Genomic DNA, 12,305 nt, shown 5'->3' with positions numbered 1-12,305 from the left:
CCAACACATGTTTTAGAAAATTCTATATTAATGGTCGTTGCCCTGCCACCACAATAAACGATGAATGATAGATAACAGTGATTTTAAAACTGTTTCGCACAAATTTATATTGAAATAGAAAAACAAAATCACAAATGAATGTCATCATTGTCAATTTCATGCCAAGTTTTTATTTAATTCACACACACACATTTGAATATAATTTCTATTTTAAATAATATAAAAAAAAAACAAAAAACGCAAACGACCATGCAATCGCACCAATACGAAGAAGCAACTTGTACTTCCGGTTTATATCGCGTGTGGTTTTTTCACGTTTGACATTATCGCAATAAATGAATGATTATATATTGTTGCTGTACATCTGTTTAAATAAATCTAATTTTTAATTTCACTTTTTGTATTTTTCAAATGCTGTTCTCGTGTTAATGTGTTTTTTTTCTATCTTTTTATAGTTTTTTTTTTTTCAGTGACAGCCATTTTGTAGACAACAACGGAAATTTGCTGCCAAATAAAAGACCAACTAACGAGGTCAACAAACTGACTGCGTGCGTTTACACGCAGAGTTTGTTGCATGTTTAATTTAATAAACATTATTTTTACATTTTTTATAAAAGAAAAATTTTAATTTTGAGTTTTTAATTAAAATAAAATAAAATTTCCAAACGATTACTTCCTAAACGCAATACAAAAAGGTGAAGAATTAACGTTACAGTTTTGGATTTTAAACGAAAAAACATATTAAAGCTGAGGTCATTTTAAGGAAAAATGGCTGAAGCTGAAGGAGGATCTGAGCAGGATGATGTTTCATTCTTGAGGACGGTAAGTGTTTAGAATATTTTATATTAATTTTTTTATTATTACAAACACAATTAAATTAAAAATTACTCATACGTCGAGAAGTAATGGTGCAAGTGATAAAATGATTTGATTATTGTTACGAACATAGGCGTATACTTAATAATTATTTCATACTGATATTAAAAATTACTCATACGTCGAGAAGTAATTGTTTAATAAATGCAAAATAATTTAGAACACATTTTTGTAATAAAAATATTATTATATTACTACCATAACTAGGACTATACAAGTGTATTAAAAGTATATAAAATATGTTTTGTTAGAAACGATTAAGAAAACTGCCTTTTTTAAGTTGATCACCTATTCGCTATTCAATGTTGTTAAAATAGATTTTGTGGATACTGTCGGTAGTACATTGATGTTATGCTCATCTTATGCGTTTTCGGTAATATCCAATGTGCCCGTTCCCAATTTTGATCGAAACAACTAATAACTTCGTTCTTTTCAAAGCTAGATTTTAAGTACTGGATTGTTCTACATTTTGTCAAAGGCATGTGTTAACAAACTCATGGCCAATTTAGTATTTCATAAACAAATAATTTGTAATATGATACTTTTATAGCAAAAAAAGATTGTTTTTTTGACCAGCCCTAGTTTAAAACTAGAGATAGTTTTCAATAATTCACCAAATGGGTTACCCGGCTCTATGGGTAACCGATTTGGATCCATCTAATTTCATTTCTTATTGTGCTACCCAAGTGGTGATGAGAGTATGTGTTATGTGTTAGTCACCACTTTTAATTGAAGATGTAAAGATGTTTATTGCATAATTTTGACAACTTTTGCTTTAGTTATTGTATTCAATATCTTCGCAAAAGCTTATAAGAAAGATTAATCTAAGAGTATCAACCTCATGATCAGTTAAAATCACTTTCCATTTTCTCTTAGAAGTGAGTTTATGACTTACTATTTTATTATTTACTATTGCACTGTTCTGTACTAGAAAGAGGTACAGTTTGGCTTTGTCAAACTCCTCCTCCATGCCTAAGATAACTACTTTGATATGTTGGACCACACCTAATCCACCACTCGATTTAATTCCTTATTGAGTTTAAGTTAATATTGTGGATAAGAAACTCACATCTTTTTTTTAAGGAGAGATGTTTATTTATGTTAGATCTTATGGAGTACATATTAGATACTCCTTCCCCTCTTAAGTTTTTCAAATGACATGTTGAACTGTAAGCAGGATAAAGCGATACCTTAGTTGAGAAATGTCATAGTGTCCATTACCATCCCCAACTGGCAAAATGTTGCAGATTGTAGCTCCCTCGTGACAGATTAAATAGAAATATATATTTTTATATTTATACATATTTAATTTTTATGGTAAATTAAACTCAAATAGACCAATGTTATTGTACTTTTGGCCAATAATAACAATAATAGAAATCAACTATTAAAATTACTACACATAATACAACATTCATGCTTACATCCTTGAACTTTTGCTACCAAAGTCCATTCAAATAATACGAATACAATTGATTACGAGTATCTAAAGTCGATAGGTTTGTTTGTGCCTTTTGTTTTGTTTGCAGTTGTATTTGTGATTATTGTTGTTGCGTAGTTGTTGCTGCCGTTACACAACTCGTTAATAATTTGTATGTTTAATGAAGTGTTTTATATGATTGTATTCATACACATATTGTTGTTCTTTCTGTATGTTGAGCGTCACAAAAGGGATCTCTGTTTAGTTAGGCCTTGCAACATTTGTTGTGTTTGGTTTAAATTCAGCTTCAAAAATGCTACGCATAATTAAATCTTTATTTGCGTTAAACTTAATTGATTTTATCAACTAAAGTTATAAGAAGCATATTGCTACGCACTGAAAGTTTATATAATATTTTTATTTCGGTTTAATTCACTCAATCGTTTCATTTAGTGTAGATTTTATCGTTTAATGCCATGATAATTTTCAATAAACCTAATGTTAGTTAGTGTGAAAGTTTATTTTGCCATTTTATTTGAAGTCATAATAGTATAACTAATTTAAGTAAAATTTATTATTAAATTGACAATATTTTCTTTGTAGAGGAGATATTATTTTGCCTTTAATTTAGTACTACTTAGAGGATACTGAACATAAAATAAAATAATTAGTAATAAATATAAAAACTAATGTTATGATTAAATAACTACAAAATTATGATCGAACATGGCAGATTATATGGGTACATATATGGGTTCTCGATATTATATGGAATTGATAATAATATTTGTTAATGTTAAAGTAATTTTGGGAAAAAGTACTTTATTTCACATAAAAGAAAATTTTACCCAATTTATTATGTATTTAAATGTTTACTCTAAGTATTAACAACATTATCATGCTCATCATCACCTGCCATACTCTGACAACACACACACACTCGTATTATATATAATTATATATGTATTTATATGGTCCTTAACCATTAACATTAATGACAAATAGATATTAGCCTGACACACTTAAAATACGCCATGTGATCTTTTTATTGCTTAAGCGTAAAAATTTCAATAAAAAAATCCTTAAATTTAGCTCACAACAATTGGGACAATTCAAACTGATGATAATGTCGTTGCTGTTGCTATTTGTTGTTGTCATTGTTGCTATTTACTGAATAAAAATAGCATGTCAATGGTTTGGTAAAACTAATCAATACGAATGTGGAATATGACTTGGTTTCGTATGTTGTTGATTTTGCTTTTGGCCAATAGGTTCCTAATAGGGACAATAAAAGCAGAAAAATAAAACATAAACACACACTCACACATACTCATGTACATTTACAAATATACTACAAAATTGAACACAAAAAAAACAAAATAAAATGGTCGATTGGTTTACAATACATATTCAAATACACATTTGCAAACACACATACACACACATACTCAAATACTTACTACTCATTATAATGAGAGTATAATGGAAAACTCTAAAGCACGCACCCACCCACATACAATAGATTTGCATGAGTGTGTATGTATTAAATATTTCGAATGGATATTTAAACTTGTTCCAAGTACGAGAACTTTTCGTGGAGGAAATTTTAAGCAGGGCATGATACAGGTGGTCAATACTCGAACAAAGTTGATAAGTAAACTATTTACGTACGTGAAGCATTGAATCGCCATTAAATTTAAACGTCAATGCGTTTAGATCAGTTATTGGCGCACATGAATTGTAAAGTTTATTTTTGTATAAAGAGTTAATGCATGTAAAAAAACATTTATTTTCACTATTCGTCTAATTCGGATCTTCGTTAATAGTCATTTTGGTGTTCCCAAGAAATGCAGAATGAAGCGGATACAGTAAAATGTTTCTAGGTAAGGTTATACAAAATGTCCCTAATGCTATGTATACACGGTTGTTAGATCTTACAACGTTGGCAGTAAAATGTGCAGAAAATATCTAATAACACTGCCAACTTAAAATTTACAAATATTACACTTACAAATATTGTCTGTCTGACAACGTTACAAAAGAAAAATTGTAAGTTCAGACGATTGTTAGATATTTTCTGAACATTTCACTGACAACGTTGTAAGATCTAACAACCATGTATCACGTCTTTAAGTAATATAAATTATAGACACAGGAAACTAGTTTTCGTATTATATTTCAAGAATTAGTTATTTAAGTTGCAGCAATAAATCAAATGCAAAATTATTAGTCTTTTTGTAACAAATTGAGATAGTTGAGAGAAAGAAGAGAAAGATGTCGAAGTGCTTGACGAGAACGCTTGCCTATTTCACGGTGGTCTTTATCTTCCACAAGGTGAGCTTGACTTACCTCCTCCCCTCCTCGATGACTTACCTCCTCCCCTTTGTGTCTTACACAATGATCACTTTGCTCATGTACTCCAGCTATATTCTCTTATAATTGCTGACCCGTTGTTTTACTTCCCAAATGCAAAACATCACTTCCTTTACGTAATAGGTAGACTGAAACAGGAATTTCGAATAATGCGCCTTGCATGGTTACCAAATATACAATAACTCGCAATAACCGAAACAGCAACCAATCTGTGAAGATTAAGGAGAAAGTCAGTTTTACGTGGATCCATATGATGCCTCAACCCTCTAGCCATGGAACAAATTTGAACAACTGGTTCCAGTTCTTGCCAAAGTATCGGCAGTATTATCGGTAAAAATTCTGATATTCCAGGTACAGACTGTCGAGAGTTTTAACGTGAGCACCTCCCGTGTCGGCCTTATCTCACGGTGGTCTTTTTCATCCACAGGGTAGACTTGAGAACGGTCTACCATCGCCCCTTTGTCTTCAATGAAGACTCAGGTGGCAATTTTTGCACATTGGCTATGACCGTTACCATGCGCAAGTACTTTGCTGGAGTACTCGAGCTATCTAATCTCTTGCCAAAGTAGTCACGTTGTAAGACAACCACACTACTATGGCCCTGTTGATTCGGCAACAGCACCTAGAGACGTAACCGTGGACCGAAGCCCGATCCATCAATAAGCCGTAGACATCGTTCTTACTCACAGTGACACGCTGTGGTAAGTCTGATATGAACAGAGTATACTCTGAACACATCTGGACAAGGAAGGAAAATTAATTGGTATCACTTGTATATGATACCTTTCATCCATCATCATTCAACCCAGCACACATCTCATTTATCCGACACATTCATAGAGAAAAACATACGGGTGGGGTAAAGCCCGCATACCTCTACATTCATTCTGTATCATATACAATTGACACCAACCCATTTCCAACGCTTAGTCCCGCAGTCACTCCTCTGTGGGGTATCTGTTGATTTTCGGCAACAGCATCAGTCTTTATACCGCCACTTATATTCTTCCCGCGAATTTGGATTCAACCAACAGCCACTACGTGGATCCCGAAGGAACCTCAACCAACTGACCAGCCAGGACATAGTCCTGCGGGCAACTGGCCACCCGTAGTACCAGATTATGCGGTGCTCTGGTCTGACCTCTGGCAATCTATGCAAGGACTAAGCCAAACAGTAGACTGAGACAACCAATTTTTCAGTCCCGGTCAGACTGGAGGTATTGGGCCCTCTTTATACCCCGGGATTGCAATAACACCAAGGCGGAGGTCTCGCCAAGGTAACATGCCCCCGGGGGGAATTCCAGGTACAATAGTAACATAGCCAATTTAACGTTCTCTTGATTGTTGAAATTTCAGGAGTAATCACTAGTAACGGGTTACCACCTTGTAATACAGCCATGAATTAGAAGCAGCATTTTGTTATTGATTTCTTTTAAATTCCTTACACAGATTTTTTGATGTGTCTCTGTATAAGATAAGAAAAATTGTGTTTCAGAAAGAATTTCATATTCTGAAATTTTCGGGCTGTTAGTTGTAAATATGGTTATAAAAATAATTTTTCCATTTTCAATGCACGATATCTCGAAATCCTGTTATGGATAAGATGGTAACTGAAGTATTTATAGTATTATTTATATACTTTATTTTCATTAAAATATTAAATTTCAACCAAAGTTTTGCGAAGGTTGGTTACTCAAACATTGACCAAAAACTCTATATATAAAAAACAAAATAGAAAAACAATAGAGGAAAGGGACAAATATTTGTTCTATTTTCATCTTTGATATCCAATTTTGTTGTTATCGTCATTGTTGTTGATTTTATTACTACATACTGGCAGTTAGTAGTTGATGTTGCTGCTATTTTGTTGTTGTTTTAGTTTTTGTTGTCCTCCTCAATATGGCTGTTTGTTATTGGCCAATTAATTGGAAAAAGCTTAAGCATTTTGGCATGTTTTGAATTTTTAAAGCATCATTGTTGTGTATTGATGTTATTGTTGTTGTTGTTGTTTCTGCTGCTGTTGTTGCCTTGAAAAATGGATAATTGCCAAAGGATATAAAACTTGGTATGTGATGCTGTGTGAACATCTAGTGAGTGAGTGAGTGACTATATAAGTGAGTGAACAGTAGAGGGGGTGAATATCTGTGTATTTAGTCATGTATGTGCATGTCTGTTGGATTTGCTTGTATTTTTATTGAATACTAATGTTATTTGATGTTAAACGTGTTATTATTGTTTTTCTTCGCCATCCACTATACCGCCTTATCTCTTGACTCTTGTACGAGAGCAAACCGTGCAAAGGTCCTTCAGGTTCTTTTCATCTAATATTTTTCTAGTTTCACATGTTTGTGATTGTAATTCGAAATACTAATGCTGATATTTGTTGGATCATTAATTTTTATTTTTATTGACGATATGTTAAGCTTTCTTTGATATTTTACCGACCTTACGATAACTTTATCCATTCATATATATATATACATATACATAGATATTTTTACATAAAAATCTCCCCGCAGTTTTACAGGAAATCAATGTTTTTTACATTGTATTTTTCTAGTCTTTGTTAAGCAACAATTAAGTCAAATGTCACATTTGTGCGCTTAAATAAACTGGAATGAAATCACTTTAAAATTACTCTTCGGCTTTGTGTCTTTGCCACAGTGCAGCCACCACGAACTAAAGGGTCTTAAGAAATATACATACAAATACATAGATTTCAAAGTATTTGTATACTTTGAAATAACTGTATTTAAATCTACATACATACATACATACATACATACATACATACATACATACATACATACATACATACATACATACATACATACATACATACATACATACATATATACATTTTTTATAGATATAGATGTTTTTATGTAAATGTATTGGTAATTTGACTTCCTCAAAACAATCTTCAACATTACCAACACGAATACATAAACTTTTATTGTGTGTATGTGTGAAATTCTCTTCTACTTAAGTGAGTTTAAGTTTATATTTGTATATATGTATGTGTGTATTTGTGCTATCATTTATGCATACATAATGTCATTCATTCATTCTTTCTTTCTTTTATTCATTCATTCATTTGTTTGTTGTCTGTCGCTAATTGTATGCGTGCTCAACATTTATGATTACCAATTGTTATAATCAACATTGTCGACAATACCAACAACATCATGTTGATCCTTTACATCCTACCACTGTTTCGCTTTTATTAAGTTTGTTCGCAACTTTTTCTCGTCTTTAATTTTTCTTATGTAAACAATATACTCTTCATATAAAGATAATTCTACACGTACTTAGGTATATACTAAAATAAATCTTTAATATGAAACAAATAACAAAAATTTTACTTATATTTTTATATTGTAGTATACAAGTGGTTTAATATTGTAATAACGAAATATTGGTGATAGCAATAAACTATTTACAACCTTTAGACTCATATGTGATTCATTAATGAGATATAACCTGAAACTATCAGCAAAGTCTCAAAAATTGGACTGACTTTCTAAAATTACAAAAACTTCAAATTCAGAAGACAATAAGTAGTTCAAAGGATGTTTTTTATACTATCTACCAGTTTATTTCATTGTTATTGTTGTTTTATGAAGTCTTATAAAAATCTACGTTGATATAACTTCCCTCAGAAACAAAGATTGGAAAATTGTATGGAACTTTGTCCAGAATAATGAATTTCGCAGATTTTTATTTATTATTTTTTATAAAACGTTCAACAAAAAGTTTAAATGTTACTTATTAATATATCCTCCCTAAAACATTAATAAGTACTAAATTTTTTTATAAGAGACTTATTTAAAAAGTATAAAAGGAATAAAAATGTAACTGTTGCTGAAATAAAAAGGATAATGTAATTTTAGTTTAACATTTTTTGTAATAAATGTAACGTTTTTCCTGTAAGGAATAAAAAAACTCTTTTAAAAACCTTATTTTATCAAAAAATGTTTTAATAACTATTATCATATTTAAAAATATTTTTAGTTTTAAAGTCCTTTTTTTAAATATAAGTAAATATATAGATAAAAAGGGGTAAATAGTATGCTTTTAGAAGTTTACAGTTCATTGTTTATGCTGCCATAAAAATGTTTCATAAAAATATTTATAACTAAAATAATAAAAATCCATTAACATACTTTCAGCACTTTAATAATTTTTTTATTTAGTTTTAAATAACTACATTACCTTAAACCCAATAAGCAAAAATTATTAACTTTATCTAGTGTCATCGAATGCAATTTTATGCCATTAGACATCATAAAAATCAATTTATAATTTTAATTTTAACTTAAATGTTTGCTGGGACAAAAAAATATGCAACTTTTAATAGTATTTATACGTTTAATATTTTCGAGAGATTATTAGTGAACTGTAAATTCTTTAATTTAGTTGCATTTATTATTGTTAAAAAAAAACTTAAATATAGAAAATATGTTTGAATTTATCATTTAAAATTAAAAAATATAAATTGTTTTGTGTTTAAATAAAACAACTTAATTGAACTTGAATGAATGCATTGTCATTACCAATATTTGTTTAAAATTTATATTTAGTTTTTGCATTTATTATATTTAAATTTAATTGCATTTAACCATATTGTAATAGAAATTATATTTTTATTTTTTTTTTAATCTAAAAATTTTATAAAAAAAATATTTAAATGTCTTGCAAATACAATAGTCATAATTTTGATAATAATTTAACATTTAATAATTATTATTAAAATTAAATGAAATTTTATTAAAAAAGGTAATTAAAGTTTTTAATAAACACATTTCAAAAAATGTTGAGTACAAAAGCGCCTTTTTAATTATCTAAATTTTGTTCCAAACAAGAAGGATTACAAATCAATTTATAGTTAATAGTTTAGTCAATAGACTATTAACTAATCTTTAAATAGTCCATTAGTTAAGCTAGTTTATAAGCTAAGAATACATAACAATAGACCATTGTATAAACTACTCATTAGTCTAATCCATAGATTAGTCTTTAAAATAAACTCTTTAATATAGTAGTACATGGATTGGTTAATAAATTAAAGGGTAGCTCATAGAATAATAACCAGTAGTAATGACTAATTGTAAACACTTACTTATTAACATACTCAGAACGAAAAATACGATTTTCAATTAAACACGTCTGATACCAAATTGACACAAAAGTGTTTATAAATTTGCAATAACATCCGTTGTTAAACTATAAACATACGTACTACAACATCATGTTGCACACAACGCAACGTTGTCGAAATTGTAACAACATATTTTCGAAATCTAAATTTTATACACATTCTTTGTCAAAATGTTAACAAACGTGGTAAGCATGTTATAGAAAACGGATTGTATCAATTTCGATATTTTTCTTCCTGTGTACTTTTCAATGACTACTACATATCGTTCTGATAACAAATAAGTACTTTAATTATTAAAGTTTAAATAAGTACTTTAATTATTAAAGTACTTATTTGTTATCAGAACGATATGTAGTAGTCATTGAAAAGCAAAACAAAAATCTATATATCTATAATAAAGTCAGACTAGACAATAAATTTTAAAGTCCATTACTTGGGCTTGTCAATAGACTAGTCGAAAGTCTACTTCGTTGATTAAACCATGTATTAGTCGGAACACAAATCCACTGCATAGTCAACAGTCCATCAAAATACTTAATAAGTAGTCCATAGACTAGACTATTTCATAGACTGAAAATCCAGTAATTTTTTAATAGGTAAATGCCTTTACAAGTAACGCGAAAAATATCATTCGCAAAATCTTGATTTACAAAAAAAAAAAAAAAAAACACTTTCCCAAAGTTTACATTTTAATTTTATTTGTGATCTTTAAGATGAAAACTTATACTAATTACAAAAAATTTTTTATTCTCTTCACACAGACGAGCTCTGAGAGAATAAAACAAACTTGTGAGAACTAAACGCACTCACTAAACTTCAAACTTTCTTCGCAAAATTGCGAGGATATTAGCACTTATTAGTTTTTCTTATCACTTAAATTTAATGTTTATTATTTTTTTCAACACTTTTTATTTATTTAAAACCCCGAAAATATTTTATATTTTACAAACGAAAAAAAAAAATATTTTTTATTCTTTGACATTTCATTTTAATTAAAACTGAAAAATGAAAAGTTGTACATTTTAGTATTGAAAATTAAAAAAAGTATTTTACATACTTTTTTTAATTTTGCATTAGTGCAGAAAAAAATTACAAAAAGACGTGTTTATAATATGTTTTGAGATAAAATATCTTTTCAAAAAAATAAATAACTAATATATTCATTTACTGCCATATAAAATTTCATTTATAATACACAAAGAATAACGTCCAAAAAATACATTTTTTACTTAGTACCTTTCGAACAACTGTGTCTATTTTTGTACATCTACTAATACATTCTCACCAGTTAGGTCTTTGACAGGGGACTTAGGTCCTTGACAATTAGTTTCGCCTATGTACTACTATATGCCACATTCGAAATTAATGAATTTATAAATCCTTTTAATATGTTTTGGGATCTGAAGTGTTAAAAAATACGGTATAAAATCCATTAAATCCAAAGAAAATAGTGTATTAATATGCATCTAGTAGAGTAGGCAAACTGCTATAAACAGGGCAAGGATTTCTATGCAAATGCGTTGTTGGAGTCAGTAACTCAAAATAACTTTTAACTAGTTTTCTTTTCGAATCAAAGAATTTGAAACAAAATGGCATCGATTTGTTATTGCATATTTTGTTATAAATGCATAAATTGCATATATTTTGCATATTTTTTTTTAATTTTTCTAAACAATTATTTTGTTTTTTCTGTATTTCATATTTTTACAACAAATTTGGTATTTACATATTTAGAATTTGTTTAAATAAATATAAACAAATATCAACAACAAAATACTAGGTTCTGCGAAATACAATTTTACATAGTTTTATTTAATTTTTAAAACCACAATAGTGCAGAAGGTATTTTGAGTTTGTGCTGCTAATTGTTACGTTCAAAATATTAGTCCTTAAAGTATCGGTTCAGTATCAATTTCTGAGTCTGTCCATCCGTGTGTCCATATAAAAAGATAACTTGGTGAAATTTTGTTCCTACTTACGTCCATAATTCGGAAGAAATATAATTTATACAAAAAACATTCATTTGCCAATTTTTATTTAAATTGCTATCAAGCTTTTCACTTTCGGTAATTAAGTATATCCTATTTAAAGTTGTTTCTTAGTCTTTATATTTGTCATTCTCCAGGTCGTGGTTCCGTTAAAGTGGTATTATAGTACATAAAGCAGTCCATAATAACATGTATATTTGTTGTCAAAAACCTAAGATCTGAATATCTATTAATATGTTCCTTCACAAATAAATATTTTTGGTGCATATTTTCCCATTTTATGGTGCATATTTTTTAATTTTTTAGTGCATGAAAATCCTTGCCCTGGCTATAAAATATAATATTTTATAACATATGTTATTGTTGAATAACAGAAAAAAAACGACAACCTTAAAGCGCTAGTGGCATTCAATTAACCAGCAAACATGGAAATTTTATTAGCAAACTAACAATTTAAAAACAAAATTATAAAACCATAAAAATTGAT

General features: G+C 29.0%; 1 protein-coding gene across 17 annotated transcripts in view; it reads left to right on the top strand.

Moving 5' to 3' along the window:
• Positions 1-461: 461 nt before the first annotated feature.
• The window catches only part of LOC111677492 (ryanodine receptor), a 68,862-nt gene continuing 57,018 nt past the window's right edge, over positions 462-12,305 (top strand). For 15 of the 17 annotated variants that reach the window (XM_023438625.2, XM_046954449.1, XM_023438621.2 and 12 more), the window contains exon 1: positions 462-822. In XM_023438625.2, coding sequence (XP_023294393.2) covers positions 769-822 — 54 coding nt within the window. In that variant the 5' untranslated portion in view covers positions 462-768. The remainder of the gene's footprint in view (positions 823-12,305) is intronic. The other 2 variants (XM_023438628.2, XM_023438626.2) reach the window with 1 other exon arrangement.

The sequence above is a fragment of the Lucilia cuprina genome, chromosome 6 (assembly GCF_022045245.1).
Source record: "Lucilia cuprina isolate Lc7/37 chromosome 6, ASM2204524v1, whole genome shotgun sequence".
NCBI lineage: Eukaryota > Metazoa > Arthropoda > Insecta > Diptera > Calliphoridae > Lucilia > Lucilia cuprina.
Note: the sequence above shows the minus strand (reverse complement) of the source record. Positions and strands in the feature narration are given on the sequence as shown.